This window comes from Podarcis bocagei, assembly GCF_964188305.1.
Source record: "Podarcis bocagei genome assembly, chromosome: 2".
NCBI lineage: Eukaryota > Metazoa > Chordata > Lepidosauria > Squamata > Lacertidae > Podarcis > Podarcis bocagei.
This window is the reverse complement of record NC_138126.1, coordinates 17,371,664-17,392,961: the sequence shown is the minus strand read 5'-3', so window position 1 is coordinate 17,392,961 and position 21,298 is coordinate 17,371,664. Positions and strand designations below refer to the sequence as shown.

At 46.3% G+C, this 21,298-nt stretch overlaps 1 protein-coding gene across 1 annotated transcript in view; it reads left to right on the top strand.

The window, feature by feature from the left end:
• Positions 1 to 864: 864 nt before the first annotated feature.
• The window catches only part of LOC308580388 (von Willebrand factor A domain-containing protein 7-like), a 35,389-nt gene continuing 14,955 nt past the window's right edge, over positions 865 to 21,298 (top strand). The window contains exons 1-10 of the mRNA XM_081181915.1: positions 865 to 1,254; positions 3,281 to 3,403; positions 9,715 to 9,894; positions 11,003 to 11,078; positions 11,435 to 11,523; positions 12,538 to 12,702; positions 13,044 to 13,253; positions 14,501 to 14,639; positions 16,185 to 16,321; positions 20,794 to 21,072. Coding sequence (XP_081038041.1) covers positions 963 to 1,254; positions 3,281 to 3,403; positions 9,715 to 9,894; positions 11,003 to 11,078; positions 11,435 to 11,523; positions 12,538 to 12,702; positions 13,044 to 13,253; positions 14,501 to 14,639; positions 16,185 to 16,321; positions 20,794 to 21,072 — 1,690 coding nt within the window. The 5' untranslated portion in view covers positions 865 to 962. The remainder of the gene's footprint in view (positions 1,255 to 3,280; positions 3,404 to 9,714; positions 9,895 to 11,002; positions 11,079 to 11,434; positions 11,524 to 12,537; positions 12,703 to 13,043; positions 13,254 to 14,500; positions 14,640 to 16,184; positions 16,322 to 20,793; positions 21,073 to 21,298) is intronic.

The following is a 21,298-nucleotide window of genomic DNA, read 5'->3' as shown; positions in this document are numbered from 1 at the left end:
CCTTACCAATGCCTAACCGCCAATGCCGAAGAAGTTGTGACGATTTGCTACGAGGTAGGCAAAAAACCAAGTGTATGAGCAGCATTGCACCCAGAATTCCTTGCCATTGTTTAACCTGTAAGAAGAACAGCAATGCAAATAAAGTCATAAAAATAAATTTAAAAACAATGCACATTTTACAGGACATTTGATAGTCCTGTTATATTTATTCATAGGAAGGAAGGAAGGAAGGAAGGAAGGAAGGAAGGAAGGAAGGAGGGAGGGAGGGAGGGAGGAAGGAAGGAAGGAAGGAAGGAAGGAAGGAAGGAAGGAGAGGAAGGAGGAGGAGGAGGAGTTTGGATTTGATATCCTGCTTTATCACTACCCGAAGGAGTCTCAAAGTGGCTAACTTTCTCCTTTCCCTTCCTCCCCCACAACAAACACTTTGTGAGGTGAGTGAGGATGAGAGACTTCAGAGAGAAGTGTGACTAGCCCAAGGTCACCGAGCAGCTGCATGTGGAGGAGCGGAGACGCGAACCCGGTTCCCCAGATTACGAGACTACCGCTCTTAACCACTACACCACACTGGCTCTCATTGTGGATCATTGTGGCACCTCTCCCTTTTCTATCTGGGAGATTGTGGTGAACGGTGGTTGATCAATAAACACAGGAAGCTGCCTTATTGACTCATCTGGCTCAGAAGAGACTGGCAAGGGTTTTCCAGGGCATCAGCTGGAGTTGTTTTCCAGCCTTATCTAGACATGCTGGGGATGGAACCTAAGATATGTTGCATAAGAAGCTTGACCCAGAGGTCCAGACCCATTGAGCTAGAGCCCTTCCCCAGATGGGAGTTGGGAGTCAGGTTTCCCCCAGAAATCCTATCTGTCTGCCAATAAGTAGGAGGGAGTGGGCTGAATAGATAAGAGGTTTCTGTGCAGGCTCAGCTATTTAACAAGCTGGGTGAGGAGCACACTGCAGAACATATGCAGAAGATGTGTTCCCTTCTCTCCCCCTCCACCCAGCTTCAAAGGATGTTGCTGCTCTCCCTGCTCTTCTGCCTGGACAACGTGAGCGGATTCCTCCCCAACCACGAATCGGGAGGTATAGATCCGGCAGTCTTCACAGATGCTGACATCACGACAGCAGGGGTGCTGCGGGCTGTCGCCCGTTACATGGAGAGGAACCCGTTGCCTGGGAAAACACCTGTGGCCCCAGGAGAGCTGGAAAATATGAAGCCTTTGGATGCTACTCGGCTCTTCAAGGCCTTCTATAAAGGTAAGCTCAGAAGGCATGGGCGTGAAGACTTCTCCTTGCCCGATGCAACTAGATCTCATGGCTTTTGCAGAGGATCGACCCTGCGCAGCCTTGCTAGGAATCTGACCTCATTTGCTTCCCAGCAGAACCAGGAGACTTGGATCCACAAATGCTTGGTCTCATTGCTCCCGTCTATGCCAGCTGACAGAGCCCAGGAGTCCTTGCGGACTGCTTTAATGCAGTAGACCTCCTGGCCCCTGGTAACAGACCTGGGAGTCATGGCTGCCAGTCTGAGCCTTTATTCTTAAAAACCTACCCACCCACCCACCCTAAAGGTAAAGGGAACCCTGACCATTAGGTCCAGTCGTGTCCGACTCTGGGGTTGCGGCGCTCATCTCGTTTTATTGGCCGAGGGAGTCACAGCTTCCGAGACATGTGGCCAGCATTACTAAGCCACTTCTGGAGAACCAGAGCAGTGCACGGAAACGCCGTTTACCTTCCCGCCGGAGTGGTACCTATTTATCTACTTGCACTTTGACGTGCTTTCGAACTGCTAGGTTGGCAGGAGCAGGGACCAAGCACTGGGAGCTCACCCCGTCGCGGGGATTCGAACTGCCGATCTTCTGATTGGCAAGTCCTAGGCTCTGTGGTTTAACCCACAGCGCCACCCGTGTCCCTCCACCCACCCTAGAGATCTAAAAAAATCCTGGTTGTCAGCTTCCCACCCCTAAGTAGTCACTAAACCCCATTTATCTTAGGGGAGATTTGGGCATATGGATCTATCCTATTATCCTCCCGCCAGATGTCAAGGAGATGAACAATTATACAACTTTCTGAAGACACCTGAAGGCAGCCCTGTATCATAAATATTTTAACACAGTGGTACCTCGGGTTAAGAACTTAATTCGTTCCGGAGGTCCATTCTTAACCTAAAACTGTTCTTAACCTGAGGTACCACTTTAGCTAATGGGGCCTCCCGCTGCTGCCATGCGATTTCTGTTCTCATCCTGAGGTAAAGTTCTTAACCCGAGGTACTATTTCTGGGTTAGCGGAGTCTGTAACCTGAAGTGTCTGTAACCTGAAATGTCTGTAACCCGAGGTACCACTGTATCTAATGTTTCACTGTGGTTTTTTGCATTCTGTTGAAAGCCTCCCAGAGTGACTGGAGAAACCCTGTCAGATGGGCAAGGTATATGTTAAGAAATTATTTCTATTACTATTACTAGAAGGCTGTGTGAGTGCCTATAATGTCCCCATCCTTCTCATCCTATCCTTTTTCCCCACTGTCAAACCTTAAAGCAGGGGTCACTTTATTATCTTCTCTGTCTGGTCTGCATGCTGCCAAGCTCATCTTTTCCCTCACCCAGTTTCCTCTGTTTCTCCCCTTCTTGTTTTCTCTGTGTCGCCCCTTTCACCCTTCTGTTTTTCTTTCTCCATGCCATCCCCTTTTCTTTATCTCTGCCACCTCCTTTCCCTTATTTCCCACCCCCCATTCCTTGGTAAAAGTAAAGGTTAAGGGACCCCTGACCATTAGGTCCAGTCATGACTGACTCTGGGGTTGCGGCACTCATCTCGCTTTATTGGCCGAGGGAGCCGGCGTACAGCTTCCGGGTCATGTGGCCAGCATGACTAAGCCGCTTCTGGCGAACTAGAGCAGCGCACGGAAACGCCGTTTACCTTCCCGCCAGAGTGGTACCTATTGATCTACTTGCACTTTGAGGTGCTTTAGAACTGCTAGGTTGGCAGGAGCAGGGCAGGAGCAACAGGAGCTCACCTGTCATGGGGATTCGAACCGCCGACCTTCTGATCGGCAAGTCCTAGGCTCTGTGGTTTAACCCACAGCGCCACCCGCATCCCCTCCATTCCTTGGTATTCCCATCACATTAGGCTGAGGTCCACATGCAGTTCAGGGAGCAGAGCATATCCACCTCTGCTTGCGCATGTAAATGCCTGGGGGGTCAGGACCACTTCAAAAAGCAGCTGCATTTTCATGTGCGGATTTGTGTGGTTCCCAAGTAATGGGACCTTCCCCTTTTTTCTTGCACAGCTGACGTCTCTCCCAGTCGGTTACTCAAAGCCATGCAGGAACTTGTCGACGCAAACAATCAAGTGGAAACCGACCACAAGAAGGACAACAGCTACTTCTTCTACTGCGAAAAGATTGTCCAAAGTAAGAGGCGGTGTGGCTTTTGTGGGGCGAAGGTGCACGGAGCGATGTTTGGGGTAATGTGTTGGGAGCACAGATCCCCACAGAGTAGGACTGAACCCTTTGCCAACGAGCAGGGCGTTCTATCCTTCTGGGTCCTGCTTCTCCCATGTGGCAAAGCAGACCCGTCTCCCCATCCCCAGACTTTGGCAGGTGATTGACAGGTGCGTGACCCTGCCCACCTACCCAAGCTGGCCCACCGCCTCCCGAAGGAGACTGTTCCACTGCTGAACAGCGCTTACTGTCAAGTCCTACCCTCCAGAGCAGGAGAAAATAAGCGTTGTCCCTCTTGCATGGGACAGCACTTGAGTTGAGTCTCCTTTTTTCCAGGCTAAACATTCCCAGCTCCTTCAACCGCTCCTCATAAGGCTTGGTTTCCAGACCCTTGACCATCTTAGTTGCCGTCCTCTGCACATGTTCCAATTTAACATCCTTCTTAAATGGTGGTGTCCAGAATTGGACACAGTATTCCAGGTGTGGTCTGACCAAGGCAGAATAGAGTGGGACTATTACTTCCCTTGATCTGGACACTATACTTCTGTTGATGCAGCCTAGAAGAGCGTTAGCTTTTGTTTGCTGCTGAATCGCACTGTTGACTCATATTAAGCTTGTTGTCCACCAAGACCCCTAGATCTTTACAAAAGCCAGGTGTCCCACATCTTATATTTGTGCATCTGGTTCTTCCTGCCTAAGCACAGAACCTTACATTTGTCCCTGCTGGACTTCATTTTGTTAGCTTGGGCCCAGTTCTCCAATCTATTAAGGTCATTTCGCACCAAAGACCTGACTGCAGATGAGCTCTGTCCATTTCTTCCCCGTATGGAGAATTGGTTGGTGTCTTCATCCCAAAACCCTTTAGAGCTTTCGGCTTTGTTACGTTTGCTGACGATCAGATTGCCCAGTCCCTTTGTGGCAAGGACTTGATCATAAAAGGAATCGCTATATCTAAAGCTGAACCTAAGCATAATAGCAGTAGACAACAAAGAGGAGGTGGTTGTAAATCTGGAAACCACCAATCAGAATAAGCAGTTATTCCATCTTTTTGCATACTGAGAGTACTATCTCCAGCTCCTCCTTGTCTGTCAGTTAAGATCCCCAGTGACAGTTAAACTGACTTCACCAGACCAGAATGAAGGTGAGCCCCCATCAAATGCATTGCAATGCACCTTACGGTACCATACGAATAATACATACAGTGGTACCTCGGGTTGAGAACTTAATTTGTTCTGGAGGTCCGTTCTTAACCTGAAACTGTTCTTAACCTGAGGCACCACTGTAGCTAATGGGGTCTCCCGCTACCACCGCAGCGCTGCTGCGCAATTTCTGTTCTCATCCTGAAGCAAAGTTCTTAACCCGAGGTACCATTTCTGGGTTAGCGGAGTCTGTAACCTGAAGCATCTGTAACCTGAAGCGTCTGCAACCCAAGGTACCACTGTAATGCACAACACCCATTAAAACACTGCTTAAAGTAGCAGAGTTTCTTTGCAGAGGCTAGGGGAGAAGACGGGAGAAGAGGCAGAGAAAAAAGAGGGAAGCTGTATGGACGAGGACAGGAAGTGTTTGGGGTTGTGTTTGGCGGCAGGCCAGAAGGAGGGAATGGAGTGAAAAGGCAGGTGGGAAACAGAGAGAAAGTGTGCAATGAATGTTAGGCAAGCCAAACGGGGTGGTGTCCAGTGGCGATGAAAGAGGGCAACTGAACCCTTTGAGTTAGGTCCCGTCAGCAGGGAGAATAGTTCTACCTGGCATTGGTTCTGATTCCACCGACTGTTGGGCCTTATCCACAACATACAGCTATAGCACTATTATGCCATCTTCGCAGTCACGGCTTGCCCCCCTCCCACAAAGAATGCTGGGAACTGTAGTTTGCTACAGCTGCTGAGGGTTGTTAAGAGATCCATATTCCCCTCATGGTGCTACAGTTCCCAGAGGGAGGCGGCCACTTTGGGCAGCAGCTACTGAGGGCTGGGGTGCAAGGCGTGTGCCACGAGGCCTGCCATGGAAGCCCGTGAGGTGCAGAGGAGGTTTCTTCACCAGATGTGAAGTACAGTGGTACCTCGGGTTAAGAACTTAATTTGTTCTGGAGGTCCGTTCTTAACCTGAAACCGTTCTTAACCTGAGGTACCACTTTAGCTAATGGGGCCTCCCGCTGCCGCCGAGTGATTTCTGTTCTCATCCTGAGGTAAAGTTCTTAACCCGAGGTACTAATTCTGGGTTAGCGGAGTCTGTAACCTGAAGCGTCTGTAACCTGAAGCGTCTGTAACCCAAGGTACCACTGTAATTCAGCTGCCACCCTGGTGGGTTTTGAAACCATCTTGCCTACTAACTCGGTAGCAAAATGTCACACGTCAGCCTTGGGACTGCTCTAGCACCTTAGTCCGGCCCTGGGACTGAAGCTTTTGTGATTGCAGTCATACCTCGGGTTAAATATGCTTCGAGTTGAGCGCGTTCGAGTTGCGCTCCTCGGCAACCCGGAAGTAACAGAGCGCGTTACTTCCGGGTTTTTCCACTTGCGCATGCGCAGACGCTCAAAAACGACGCCACGCGCATGCACAGAAGCGTTGAAAAGCGACGCGCATGTGCGCAGACGCACCGGTGCTAGTTACGTTTACCTCTGGATGTGAAAGGGGCTCTGGAACGGATCCCGTTCGTATCTAGAGGTACCATTGTAGTTCTGCTCCCACTGACCGACGGAGACCCTGCCCCCAAACCTACAGCCTCTTGACCCACCCAGATGCCAGAACCATTGAAATTACAAATCACCAAGCCTACAGCCAAGCATACCTCCAATCTTGGATTAAAACAGGGAGGGGTATCCTGTGGCCCGTCAAAGGTTGTTTGCCTCTACCACCCATCAGGCCCCTGCAAGAACAGACAGCGCTCAGAGGTGAGGGAAATTAGAGTCTCAGCAGCATTTGAAGGCCACAACGTCACCATCTCTGGAGTAAGAGGTTCCAGGGAAGAGGGAACAGAATCCCGTTGGGAATCTGGTGTTTCTCGGGTTTAATAATAATAATAATAATTTTTATTTATATCCCACCCTCCCCAGCCAAGGCCGGGCTCAGGGCGGCTAACAAGCAATAATAAAAACAAGTTGAATGAATACAATTTCAGGGGACACAGGAGAAATTGGGGCTTTAAAATTCTTCTATTTTATTTCTTTTTATTTAATGTTGATTTAAAGCATTTTTTCTTTTTTTTAATTATATATATATATATATATATATATATATATATATATATATATATATATATATATGCTTTCGTAGATTTTCACGGGTACAGGAATGCAGGTTTTGGTGTCTTCGGGTGTCTTCCCGTGTAAGAGTTGGGGTGTCTAGGCGACGTTTCGACGAGGTCTCACTCGTCATCTTCAGGCTGGTGCTTTCGGCTTCTTGTTACTGGAACAGAGCTCTGTTCCAGTAACAAGAAGCCGAAAGCACCAGCCTGAAGATGACGAGTGAGACCTCGTCGAAACGTCGCCTAGACACCCCAACTCTTACACGGGAAGACACCCGAAGACACCAAAACCTGCATATATATATATATATATATACCGTATTTTTTGCACCATAACACTCACTTTTTTACTCCTAAAAAGTAAGGGGAAATGTCTGTGCGTGTTATGGAGGGAATACCTACGGGTGGCATGCCTATGGATTTTCCTCCTCTAAAAACTACGTGCGTGTTATGGTCGGGTGCATGTTATAGAGTGAAAAATACGGTATATATGTGTGTGTATGTGTATGTATATGTATATGTGTGTGTGTGTGTGTATGTGTGTGTGTGTATATATATATATATACACATATACATATACATATATATATATATATATATATATATGTTTTGGTGTCTTCGGGTGTCTTCCCGTGTAAGAGTTGGGGTGTCTAGGCGACGTTTCGACGAGGTCTCACTCGTCATCTTCAGGCTGGTGCTTTCGGCTTCTTGTTACTAGAACAGAGCAGGATCTCAGTGTTTGAGTTCCTATAAATACTGTTGAGGGGGTGTGGTGTATAGCCTCCAACGTTCTGGGCAGAGAGGAAGTTCCTAGGTTAATGTGCCTTTTCTTCTTTTGTTCATTAATTACTTGAGGGATATCTTGAGTGATTACTTGAGTGATATTCTGAGTACCACTTAGGAGGGTCATTAGGTGTGGATTAGTTGCTAAAGCTTTCGTGTCTTGACCTCTTGACCTTGTGAAGAGTTTTTCTGAGAAGATGGCTGTACTGCACTTAGTTGTGCTCTGGCTTGGCTTCGTGTATAGGGGCGAGCTGTGGTTTTGTGCCCTGTGCCAGCCAGATCTGTGTAGGGATTGCAGGGGGGTGCAGCATCCGGAGGTGCCACTATGGTTTGGCTACTGGATGGTGTCTGTAATTTATCTGTGGAGAGAGTCTGGGTTTGGGTCTGGTGTGGTTGATTGGAGATGGCGTTCTGTGTGCCTCTGGTTCTGGTGTCGGTTTTTGTGGGGAGGGCTAATTTCCAGATGTCTGGCAGGCGGGACGTGTCGTCACGCTTGTTCATGTTGTGAGGGTGTTTCTCTATCTCGATGGCTTCCATGATTATTCTCTTGTGGTGATGTTCCATGTTAAAGAGCAATTTGGAATCTGCAAAATTAATTTCGTGTCCTGTTTCTTTCATGTGTTGGTAAAGAGAGGAAGTTTTTTCTTCTTTTTTGACGGCATTCTTGTGTTCTGCGATACGTGCATTTATTCGTCTGTTTGTTTGTCCAATGTACGTGGCTGGGCAGACTTTGCAGGGTATTTCATAGACCCCTTGGTTTTCTAACTGGATTTTATCTTTTGGGTTTCTGAGGATATTGGCTATTTTTTGGTTGGTGCAAAAGGCTGTTTTGATATTGTGTTTATGGAGGATTTTGCTAATTTTATCTGTAGTGCCCTTGATATAAGGAAGGAGGGCCATGCCATTGTTTTTTTCTGTGTCTTGGTTTTTTGGGGGTGTTTCTTTTTGGATTAGCTTCGTAACCCTGTTTTGCTGGTATCCGTTGGCGATTAACACATTTGAGAGATTCTGTAACTCAGTTGTCAAGTGGTCTTTGTCAGCCAGGCGTTTGGTTCTGGAGATGAGAGTCTTGGCTACGGAGTTTATTTGTGCAGGGTGGTGGTGTGATTGTGCATGTAAGTAGCGGTTGGTGTGTGTTTTTTTCCGGTAGATAGTGTGTCCTAGGGAGCCATCAGGTTTTTTGTAGATTAGGACGTCAAGGAAGGGAAGTTGGTTGTTGGCTTCTATTTCCATAGTGAATTGTATTTTGGGGTGTAGGCTGTTGAGATGTGTGAGGAAGCTATCTAGTTTTTCCTTCCCGTGTGGCCAAATTACAAAGGTGTCGTCAACATATCTGAGCCAAAGTTTGGGTTTGTGTTCTGACTTGTCTAAAGCATTGGTTTCAAAGTGTTCCATGTACAGATTTGCGATGACCGGTGAGAGGGGTGATCCCATAGGTGCTCCTTCTATCTGTTTGTCACTCAAGTAATCACTCAAGATATCCCTCAAGTAATTAATGAACAAAAGAAGAAAAGGCACATTAACCTAGGAACTTCCTCTCTGCCCAGAACGTTGGAGGCTATACACCACACCCCCTCAACAGTATTTATAGGAACTCAAACACTGAGATCCTGCTCTGTTCTAGTAACAAGAAGCCGAAAGCACCAGCCTGAAGATGACGAGTGAGACCTCGTCGAAACGTCGCCTAGACACCCCAACTCTTACACGGGAAGACACCCGAAGACACCAAAACCTACATTCCTGTACCCGTGAAAATCTACGAAAGCAAATATATATATATATATATATATATATATATATATATATATATATATATATAAAAATCCTTTTTCCAACAATCCTTATTATCACAGTATAATCCTTTTGACTCTGCTGAGTCTTGACTTCCCTCCCTCTCAGCAGCTGGTATATACGTCACATACTTATTGCGTATATTATTGTCATAACTCTACTATTTTATACTGAAGGTATTATTCCAGTCCTGCTAGTGTCTTTAAGCTTTTGCTGTTCTCCTTTAAATATTCAATAAATTTACTCCAATTGTTATTGTATCTCTGGTCCTCTTGGTCCCGGATCCTCTCTGTGAATTTGGCAAGTTCCGCAAAATCTGTCATCTTCACCTGCCACTCCTGGATGATTGGTAAATCTTGTATTTTCCATTTTGGGGCCAGTAGGATTCTTGCAGCGGCTGTGGCATACATAAACAAATTCTGATCTTTTATTTTAATCTCTCTTAAAATTCTTCTGATTGCTAGGTATAAGCCAACTTCGAAACCTACAGAACTCTATGCTCGCCAGCCTGAAAGTCCCCGTGAGCTCGTCAGCCTTGGAATCAGCTCGCCGAAGCGCTGGAAAAGCTCTTCACATCCTCCAGAAATTCTACAGTAACACCAACTGGGTTGAGCTGGGAAAAACCAAACCTTACGAACACCTGTGTAAGTCCCAATGGCGATGCAAAGATCTCAGCTGGATGTTGATTTCAGATGGAAATCGTCATAAAATCTGTTGATTAAAATTTAAGGTTACCAGACGTCCCGGTTTCCCGGGGACAGTCCCCAGATTTACAAATCAGTCTCTATACAAAATCCATTGAAGCTGAAAAGTGTCCCCGGATTCATTGAAAAAAATCTGGTAACCTTAGATTAAATCTAAGACAACTTAGAAGGCTCAAAAGAAGCTGATGATACTGAATCTTCCAAAAATTAAATTATTCCAATCATGGTAAAATTACTCTCTCTCTCTCTCTTTCTTTCTTTCTTTCTTTCTCTCTCTCTCTCTCTCTGCAATCCTCAATGCTGTTGTTTGACCCTGCCCAGTTTGACCATCCTACAGAGTTAGACAAATTCATTCCAACTAGTCAGTGGGAATCAGTCAAGGGATCCAAAGAACCTTTTGCATTTTTTACTGAGCAAATTTTAAAAACATATAGCCTGCTTTTTCCACTTGTGGTCTCAAATCAGTTTACAGAATCGTGATAAATCTGCCTGAGCTGCTGAATTACAGCTTTAAGAGAAGTTCGTTGTTGTTGTTCAGTTGTTTAGTCGTGTCCGACTCTTTGTGACCCCCTGGACCAGAGCACGCCAGGCACACCTGTCTTCCACCGCCTCCCGCAGTTTGGTCAAACTCATGCTGGTAGCTTCAAGAACACTGTCCAACCATCTCGTCCTCTGTCATCCTCTTCTCCTTGTGCCCTCCATCTTTCCCAACATCAGGGTCTTTTCCAGGGAGTCTTCTCTTCTCATGAGGTGGCCAAAGTATTGGAGCCTCAGCTTCAGGATCTGTCATTCCAGTGAGCACTCAGGGCTGATTTCCTTCAGAATGGATAGGTTTGATCTTCTTGCAGTCCATGGGACTCTCAAGAGTCTCCTCCAGCACCATAATTCAAAAACATCAATTCTTCGGCGATCAGCCTTCTTTATGGTCCAGCTCTAACTTCTATACAACACTACTGGGAAAACCATAGCTTTAACTATACGGACCTTTGTTGGCAAGGTGATGTCTCTGCTAAAACAGCATCTTTCCCCCTTCCTGTGTGTTCTACAGTAAACCCAGCCAGTCCTGTTTTCCCTGTTGCTCCTGCTTCTAAGAAGACCTGTGACAACTGCAAAAGGCTCCCAGGGTAAGTCTCATGTTCTCCCCTCACCTCCTTCCATGGGCTTTGCTATGTACTAAGCTTGGATCCTAGAACAATAGGCAGGTAGGATCCTAGAATGATACAACTGATTGGCTCGCAGGAGAAGACCAATCAGGCTCCAGGAGGGATTTAATCAGCCTATTAGGCTGGTAGGTTCGTAGAATGCAACAACTGATAGGCCTGCAGGAGAAGACCAATCAGGCTCTAGGAGGAAAGCAGAATCAGCCAATCAGATGGGACTCATTGTGTAAATAATGTTATAAAAGCCTGAGGTTTGGGGGGAAATAAATTACCAGTAATCAAAAAACAATACATTTACCAACTTCCACATTGCTTAACAGAGGCCAGTTCTCATGTGATGGAAACATCGTGGTGAATGACCTGCTCACAAGTGGGTACAAAGCAGGACAGTGCACGTCAAAACCCAAAGGTAAGGCCAGAGATCATTGCTGGAGTTTATTTTGTTTTGTTGCCAGTTGTCCCCCTTTTTTGCTTTACTTTAACACGATAGCTCTAGTACTGTACTGGAAACCAGACAGGCAAATTCCAGATTACTTTAGCCCCCGTGATATGGTGGTTGGGAGAGGGGTTATAGTTGTGATTTATGTTGTATTTTATTATGTTGGGGGGGGGTCATTTCTAAGAAGAGCCACAAATTTACCGAAACTTGATAATATATTTTTTAAAAAAATTGTCCAGTAGCACCTTAGAGACCAAGTTTGTTCTGGGTATAAGCTTTCATGTCCATGCACACTTCTTTGGTATCTGAAGAAGTGTGCATGCACAATACCCAGAAAAAACTTAGTTGGCTTCTAAGGTGCTACTGGACAACTTTTTATTTTTTTTATTTATTTTGTCTGCATCAGACCAACATGGCTTCCTATCAGAATTGATAATAAAAAACAGATTAAAATTCATTAATTCATTATCCATTAATAGTATCAACATACAGAGACATATTTTAGTGGTCTTATATTTGCATTTTATATTTGTTTGGATTTTAAAGATTTATTGCGGATTTGTTTTCATTGTATTATAATTATATACACACACACACAGTGGTACCTCGGGTTAAGAACTTAATTCGTTCCAGAGGTCCATTCTTAACCTGAAACTGTTCTTAACCTGAAGCACCACTTTAGCTAATGGGGCCTCCTGCTGCTGCCACGCCGCCAGAGCACGATTTCTGTTCTCATCCTGAAGCAAAGTTCTTAACCCGAAGTACTATTTCTGGGTTAGCGCGTATGTAACCTGTAGCGTATGTAACCCAAGGTACCACTGTATATGTATAAACTTAATATAATACAATAAAATAATATTAAATATTATAAAAATAATATTAAATATTATAAAAAATATTAATATATATATTCCTGACGTACGTAGATGCAACATTGCTCTGATCCAGTCCAGCTTATTATTATTTCCTGTATTCTCTTTGTAGGCAAATGTGGACATGGCGGAAGAAACGATCCGCTGCAATATTTCTCTCCCACGGGGGGGATCAACAAGGAGACAAATGACCCCCGCCTCTCCCCACATCATCAGCTGCATCAACAAGCAGCCGAACTAGCCATACAAGCCACAAGGGACTTCTTTGTAGGAGATGGTAAGCCCATAGTCAAAACCATAGGGGCACCCACATTCAGTGGCAGAGCTTCATGTTCCAGCACCAGGGAGCGGAGAGCAGGCAGGGGCGTGGTCGGTGCGCATCCTGGGGGCGTGGCATGCCACCCACAGGGACGTGGCACCCAGCGTGGGGGGGGGGCAGCCGCGATGGCACCCCACCAGGATCGCGCTGGTGTTTGTGTTTGTGTGTGCGCGCTATGCAAAAAATAGCCAATGCCTCTAACATAGCTCCATCCTTATTTCAGATATTTTGCTGGCGATATATCACGATGTTGAAAACCAGCTCTAGACATAACCTGTTTTCACTCTGCATTTCACTAGGGTACGGCCTCCTGGACAAGGTGGGCAGCGATACCTTTAAGAAGTTTTTCAGCCTGGAAGGCTATTCACTCACCTTTGTAATAGACACAACTGGCAGCATGTCAGATGACATAAAACAGGCCCAAACCACCTGCATTGAGCTCATCCGAAAGTATTCCAGCTCCCCAGATGCACCCTTTAACTACATTCTCGTTCCGTTCAATGATCCAGGTGAGGATTTCTCCCACATGAGTCCACTTGGTCTGGAATTGCCATCCTTTTTGCTCACTCTTCACAGTGAACCCAAACAGTGTGTGATGGCCCACAGGAACTGTGACCCTCCAAGTTTTATCAGAGACCACAACTCCCATCTTCCCTCACCATTGGCCCTTGGTGCCTGGGATGCTGATGGGAGTTGGAGTGCAACGAGAAGGGGAGGGTCATAGCTGGTGGCGGCGGCTGCATTTATATCCCAAACGTCGTCTTGAAGGAACCCAGGGAATGATAAATTTGAATAATTGATATGCTGCCCTTCTATAAATAAATAAAAAATTCAGGACAGCTTGCAAACGGAACAATGAGAAGTGTTCTAAAAACAACCATGACGTCGAAAGACAGCAATCAAAAGTGGTACAAAGCAGTACAGATCAAATGTGAAGTTACCCTGTAATCAAACATTTTCTGTGTTGCCCTCCTGTTTCTCAGAATTGTTTTGTGGCACGGTTTTTAATAATAATAATAATAATAATAATAATTAATAGCTCCAACCCCAGTGCAGACTTCCTGAATGCATTGAGGCTTTTCATGACAACTGAAGTAGAAGCTTCTTCCTTTCAGCTTTTGCTTCTATCACTGCTCATAGATAGAAGGGGGTGCAGCACTACTGGTATGCCCCTGAATTGCACCATAATTGTGACGGGTATTTTTAATGTATACAGTCATACCTCGGGTTACAGCCGCTTCAGGTTGCATTTTTTCAGGTTACGGACCGCCAAAACCCCAAAATAGCGGAACTGGTTACTTCCAGGTTTCGGCGGTTGTGCATGCGCAGAAGCACTGAATCGTGCTTTGCGCATGCACAGAAGCACCGAATCGCAACCTGTGCGTGCACAGACACAGGTTGCAAACGCTGTGGGTTGCGAAGGTGCATCCCGCACGGATCATGTTCGCAACCCGAGCGTCCACTGTATTTTGTTTCGTTATTAAAATTTTATTGACCCATAAAGGGGAAGGATAGAAAGTGAACTGAATAAATAAAATACTAGAGAGCAGGGATAGCCAACTTGGTCCTCTCCAGATATTTTTAGACTACAACTCCCATCAGTCCTAGCCAGCACAGCAAATGGTCAGGGCTGGTGGGAATTGTAGTCCAACGTGGAGGGTGTAATATTGGCTACCCCTGGCTTGGGGTATGTCTGTATCTGCAGCGTTTGGTTCATGTCTTCACAACTCAGTCCCTCTCATATGTATCCCTGCAGGTGTCGGCCCAGTCCAAGAGACTCATGACGTGGATGAGTTTAAGTCCTTCATCTCTAAGCTCAAAGCTGATGGCGGTGGTGACTGCCCAGAGTTGGCACTAAGCGGTCTGAAGTTGGCTTTGGAGCACAGCTTGCCACGGTCTGCCCTTTCTTCCCTTATTCCTGAAACAAATCTTCTTGTTACCCTTGTTCCTCCAGTCCTACTACCACCTTGGCTTGAGTACCCAGAAGTCTGGTGCTCTATTAAATCCCTTAGCCTTGGATTTCTTTCTTTCCAACCTTAGGTTCCAAAGTGGTAAATGTTTCTGAATTATTTGTACAGAAACACTGACAGCTTGATTAAGCCACATGGTATAATAATAATAATAATAATAATAATAATAATAATAATAATGGTATTATTTATACCTCGCCCACACTCTGGGCAGCTCCCAACAGAATATTAAAAACACAATAAACATTAAACATTAAAAACTGCCCTAAACTGGGCTGCCTTCAGGTGTCTTATAAAAGTCTGGGAGTTGTTGTTCTCTTTGACATCTGATGGGAGGGCGTTTCACAGGGCGGGCGCCACTACCGAGAAGGCCCTCTGCCTGGTTCCCTGTAATCTCACTTCTCGCAGGGAGGGAACCGCCAGAAGGACCTCAGCGTCCAGGCTGAACAATGGGGGTGGAGATGCTCCTTCAGCTATACTGGGCCGAGACTGCTTAGGGCTTTAAAGCTCAGCACCAACACTTTGAATTGTGCTCGGAAACGTACTGGGAGCCAATGTAGGCCTTTCAGGACCGGTGTTATATGGTCTCGGTGGCCGCTCCCAGTCACCAGTCTAGCTGCCACATTCTGGATTAGTTGTAGTTTCTGGGTCACCTTCAAAGGTAGCCCCACATAGAGCACATTACAGTAGTCCAGCTTGAAGCATCCAGCTTAGACTTCCTTACTGGTAGGATTCACATGGTGGAATGGGAAGAACCAAGGCTTGATAACCGTTTCTCCCAAGGTTAGGAGGAATGGCCTAGGTAAGCCTGGCAGAGCAGCTTACACCATGGTCTTAACCCCTTCATACATTATTTATTACACTTCAGCATGTTGGTTGTATTATTATTATTATTATTATTATTATTATTATTATTATTATTATTATTATTATTAATTTATTTACACTCCGCCCTCCCCAGCCAAGACTGGGCTCAGGGTGGCTAACAACCAATAATAAAAACAAGTTGATTAAAATACAATTTAAAAGATTAAGATACAACATTAAAACATTAGGATGCAGCCTCTTCACAGGAGGAGAAAGGAAAAGAAAGAGAGGGAGGGAATCAAACTGATTCTAAGCCAAAGGCCAGGTGGAACAGCTCTGTCTTACAGGCCCTGCGGAAAGAAATCAGATCCTGCAGGGCCCTGGTCTCATGAGGCAGAGCATTCCACCAGGCTGGAGCCAGTGCTGAGAAGGCCCTGCTCTGGTTGAGGCTAATCTGACTTCCTTAGGGCCCGGGACCTCTAGGGTGTTGCTATATATGGACCTTAAGGTCCTCCGTGGGGCATACCAGGAGAGGCGGTCCCGTAGGTGCTTATCTAGGTCAGTAGGTGAGGCGGCTTATCCCACAATTTGCTCACCTGCCTGTACAGCATACTGTTAGCTTCTTCAACCTTCTTCCATAAGATCCCTTTTCATCTTCTCCAGGTCTGAGATCTTCACCTTTACTGATGCTGGAGCTAAAGATGAATACCTGAAAGATAAAGTCACCGTCCTGATTGATTCCTCTAAGTCTGTGGTGAACTTTGCTCTCACGGGTTATTGTTCCAGCCGGAAACGCAGAGGTATGTAAATCCTGGCAAGTAATATGTGTCAGCTTCGCCTTTGAGCCAGTGCCAACGACTGGGCTCAACCTCTTCTGCCCCGACTGGGCCAGGCGAGCTGGGAAGCACTTCCAGAGACCTTCCACTGTGGGAGAGCAGGTCTAAGTGCAACCGACTCACAACTTTGAGCCGTGAGCACCAAAGTCAGCAGAGCACAGCAGAGTATGAATCACACGAACAACGGCTCTGAAGCTTAACTTCTTTATTCTATTACAGCTACTGCAAACCAAAATAAACTAAAGACTAAGGGAGGCTTCTAGACTGCATGAGTGTTACAGTTTCTTATGCAGCCATCTTATCTCTACACAGATAACACTCAGACTCCCACAGAGTCAGGCTGGAGTGCCAGAAGCGATGAGCAGATTCCGCCCCCTGCTTTCTGAAAACATCATGAGGTTCTCACAATGGGAGGGGTGAAATATCCACAATATGAACAGAAAATGGGGGAGAAAATGAGGTGGTCTGTGGCCCAACAGCCATGTTAGTGAAGTGGTGACCACTTCTTTGTGATCAGCCCACAAAAGTTAGGTAAAGGTAAAGGGACCCCTGACCATTAGGTCCAGTCGTGGCCGACTCTGGGGTTGCAATGCTCATCTCGCTTTATTGGCCGAGGGAGCCGGCGTACAGCTTCCGGGTCATGTGGCCAGCATGACTAAGAGCGAACCAGAGCAGCGCACGGAAACGCTGTTTACCTTCCCGCCGGAGTGGTACCTATTTACCTATTTGTGCTTTGATGTGCTTTTGAACTGCTAGGTTGGCAGGAGCAGGGACCGAGCAACGGGATCTCACCCCGTCGAGGGGATTTGAACCGCCAACCTTCTGATCAGCAAGTCCTAGGCTCTGTGGTTTAACCCAAAGTTACTGCTCTTTAAAGCGGGGGTGCTCATCCCAGATAGGCTGGTGAAAGGGCAGGACAGGAGGGGTGTTTTTCTCTTCCTTTGTAGCCAGCACTGAAACTAAGTGGGCAGGTGGAAGAGGATTGGAGAGATCTGCCCCTCCTTCATCTTCCCACTGACTTGCCTGCATGGAATTCCTGGTCTGTAATGGCTATGGGGAAATTTGTTCAATACGACACCATCTGTGTGATCCAGTCCCATGCTGCCTCCGTAATATATGAAGCATGGATAAGGCAGGGGCGTGCTGAAGATGTTATTCTTTTTTTCTATCGCAACATCTGTGGCCCTGCAGATCTTGCTCAACTCCAGATCCCGCAGCTTCAGCCAGCAGGGACAATGATCAGGGTTGATGGGAGCTGCAGACCAGCAACATCTGGAGGGCCACAGTTTTCCCAGCCATGCTAGAGCAACCAGAGTGAGCTGGAGGAACGAAAATTTCTGCATGTCCTCCAAGTGAGCCAGGGCTTCATATACAGGAATATGTGGAAGCAGCCTTATGCAGTCAGGTCACTGGTCCACCTGACTCAGGTGTGTCTTCACTGACGGAGAGCAGCTTTCCAGGACTTCCAGAGGAGCCCTGCCTGGACATCCCAGGGACTGAATTTCAGGCCTTTCGCATGCAAAGCATGCATGTTCTGTTTTGTTTTTTGGTCCTTTAGCAATACAGCGGAACCTTGGTTCTCGAACGGCTTAGTTGACAAACAAATTGGCTTCCGAACACCACAAACCTGGAAGTAAGTGTTCCGGTTTGCAAAAAAATTTCAGAAGCCGAACATCCGATGTGGTTGTCGACTATTGTTTCAGGGGCACCTGCGCTAATCGGAAGCCACACCTTGGTTTTTTAATGTTTTGGAAGTCGAACGGACTTCTGGAACAGATTACGTTCGAGAACCAAGGAACCACTGTCTTGTGCCAGAGCTGCCAATTGTTTCTGTCATTGTTGTTGCCTGTTTTATCATTATGGTTTGTTTGTATCTTGGACCACTTCCATATGCCTGCTTTTTGTGTGTGTGTGTGTGTGTGTGTGTGTGTGTGTGTGTTTTTGGGTGGGAGGGATGCCAACTAGTTCAGAATCTGCACACTTAAGTGGATTTGATGCTCTGGTGCCAAATAATAATAATAATAATAATAATAATAATAATAATAATAATAATAATAATAATAATAGACTGCTTGCAGTAAGGAATGTGGGAGCATCCCAAGTTGTCTGGAAGTGAGCCAGTGGATGTGTTTTTAATTTTTCTTGTTTTCTGTTGCATTGGTCGCCATCTAGAGGATTATAGCATGAAGTGATTGCTATATAGTGTCATGCTCATGCACAATGCAATCTGAACACTGAGATTTAAGGAGTTCCACAGCATACCCTGGGTTGGTTTCCTTTGAATGAGGCTAATTGGGATTGTTTGTGTGGTTTGTTTGCTTCTTTACACATACCGGTATATGCAGGCTTTACACATACCGGTATAATGCAAAGGTTCAGCGCATTCACATAACAACAGATCCTGCTCTCCCATTAGGTTTCTAGTAAAGGTAAAGGTATCCCTGGCAGGTCCAGTCATGGACGACTCTGGGGTTGTGCGCTCATCTTGTTTTAAAGGCCGAGGGAGCTGGTGTTTGTTTGCAGACAGCTTCCAGGTCATGTGGCCAGCATGACTAAGCCGCTTCTGGCGAACGAGAGCAGCGCATGGAAATGCCGTTTACCTTCCCGCCAGAGCGGTACCTATTTATCTACTTGCACTGCTTGCTTTAAAACTGCTAGGTTGGCAGGAGCTGGGACCAAACAATGGGAGCTCACCCTGTCGCAGGGATTCGAACTGCCGACCTTCCGATCGGCAAGCCCTAGGCTCTGTGGTTTAAACCACAGCGCCACCTGCATCCATTTCTTTTGTTGTTTAGTCGTTTAGTCATGTCCTACTCTTCATGACCCCATGGACCAGAGCACGCCAGGCACTCCTGTCTTCCACTGCCTCCCGCAGTTTGGTCAGATTCATGCTGGTAGCTTCGAGAACACTGTCCAACCATCTCGTCCTCTGTCGTCCCCTTCTCCTTGTGCCCACAATCATCAGGGTCTTTTCCAGGGAGTCTTCTCTTCTCATGAGGTGGCCAAAGTATTGGAGCTTCAGCTTCACGATCTGTCCTTCCAGTGAGCACTCAAGGCTGATTTCCTTAAGAATGGCTATGTTTTATCTTCTTGCAGTCCATAGGACTCTCAAGAATCTCCCATTTCTAGGGTGCTACAAATGAAGTCTTATGTCTCTCTCCAGACTTAATGCCAGGAATCCCTGTCTGTTGCCCTCTTTTGTGCCCACACAGACATCTCAGTGATATCCCCTCCCACAGGGGAGAGCAAAGGAAGGGAAAGCCTGCCCTCTTCCAGAAGGATCCCCAACTATTTGCTCCGGTGACAACAGATCTCCTGAACCTGACCATCTTTTCAGTTGTGCAAAAGCCCATCCTTGCAGCCAAGGAGAATCTGCTGGACTCATGAGGAGACAAGAGCTGTCTGTGCTGCTGGGTCATGCAGATGTCCCATCTAGGGTAGCATCTTGCTCTCACACTGACCAACCAGATGCCTATGGGAAGCACACAAGCAAGAGTACCTTTATTACCTATTGCGATTCCCAGCAGCTGGCATTCAGATGCATATTGCTTCCAACAACGGGGGCAGTACATAGGAACCATGACAATCAGTCGAGGTCCAGTTGGTTTGACTTTCCTTAGCGGCCTCTTTCTACAACTAGTGTCACAAAATTTGGGCAGGACCTTTGAGAGATCATTCAGAACCAGACCCATCTTATATTGTGTAATTATTATAAGCAACTGCTGCCAAAAGCTGTGGTTTGCCTTTCCTGCTTGTGGGATGTGAAACACAAGAACAGTCAAGTACAACATTCCTAGAGTGAACATGTTTACACATGGGGAGGAATGTTTGTCCAGCCAGCAGGTAAACTTCCTGTTTCCTTCTGGGCTGGGACAGACTTCCTCTGCATGTGACTAGAGGTGGGTGTGGCCTCACCTGTGCAGTTAACGACAAAGGCACAGGACAGGGCAGCCATCTCTCTCTCTTTGACTACATGCATTGAAAAAGCAACATCTGCTTAGCCAAAGATGCTCTCTTGACCTCCAGCCAAGAGAGGACAAAGGGACTGTCTCCTTATGAGATAGTTTCCAGGTATATGTTATTTTTCTAAGATAAGTCTGCCTTCTGGGATCCAATTGTGAACAGAATGTGAGTGAGTAAACTCTTTTTATACTTTTACAGAAGACTGTGTCATGTCTTATTTTTTATGAGGGAATAAGGGGGAAATACCAAAACAGTTATTATAGAGGCTTTAGCGAGCCTGAGCAAACACATCCGCTGTGAGTTTAAAAAGGGGAATGTTACTCTGGTAAATTGTGAACTTGTTTACACAAGTTGGAAAAGCTATAATCAAACAATATATCCTCTCCTGCATCCCTGAACATTCCCACACTGATGTGAACAGAGAAAGGGAGGAGACCGGTTTCATGACAAAACTCCATCCTTCCTCTCCACAGGTGCTGCCGAGGAGGCTTCCCGGAGACGTTATGCTAACATCTATGAACAACTAGCTGCATATTCCGGAGGCTTCTATGTGAAGACCACCAAAGGTGAACTTGGCCGGGTCTTGGGCATCATGGAGCTGTCTCTGAATGCTGCCCCTGTCAAAGTGGTCCATAAGCACTTGGATGGATCTCAGCTCTCTTTCCCTGTGGATGAGACCCTCACAGAAATCACTGTCTCCGTCAAGAGCTTAAGCGCCTCAGGATTCACCGTTTTTCTGCTGCAGCCTTCAGGTACGATTTGTTGTAATGCAGAGGATGAAGCAGCGAGCTTTCCTACAGGTGTATAACTGGGGGCAGGGGCTAGAATTCTGATTCCTGTGTAAGTCACCATCCTCTACATCACGAATGAGGAACCTTTTGCAGCCAGAGGGTTGCCCTTCTAAGTCACTGTCATAAGCAAGCCAGCAGTAAATCACACCAGGCAAGTTAGAGTTAACTCTTTATTAGCAAAAACAGG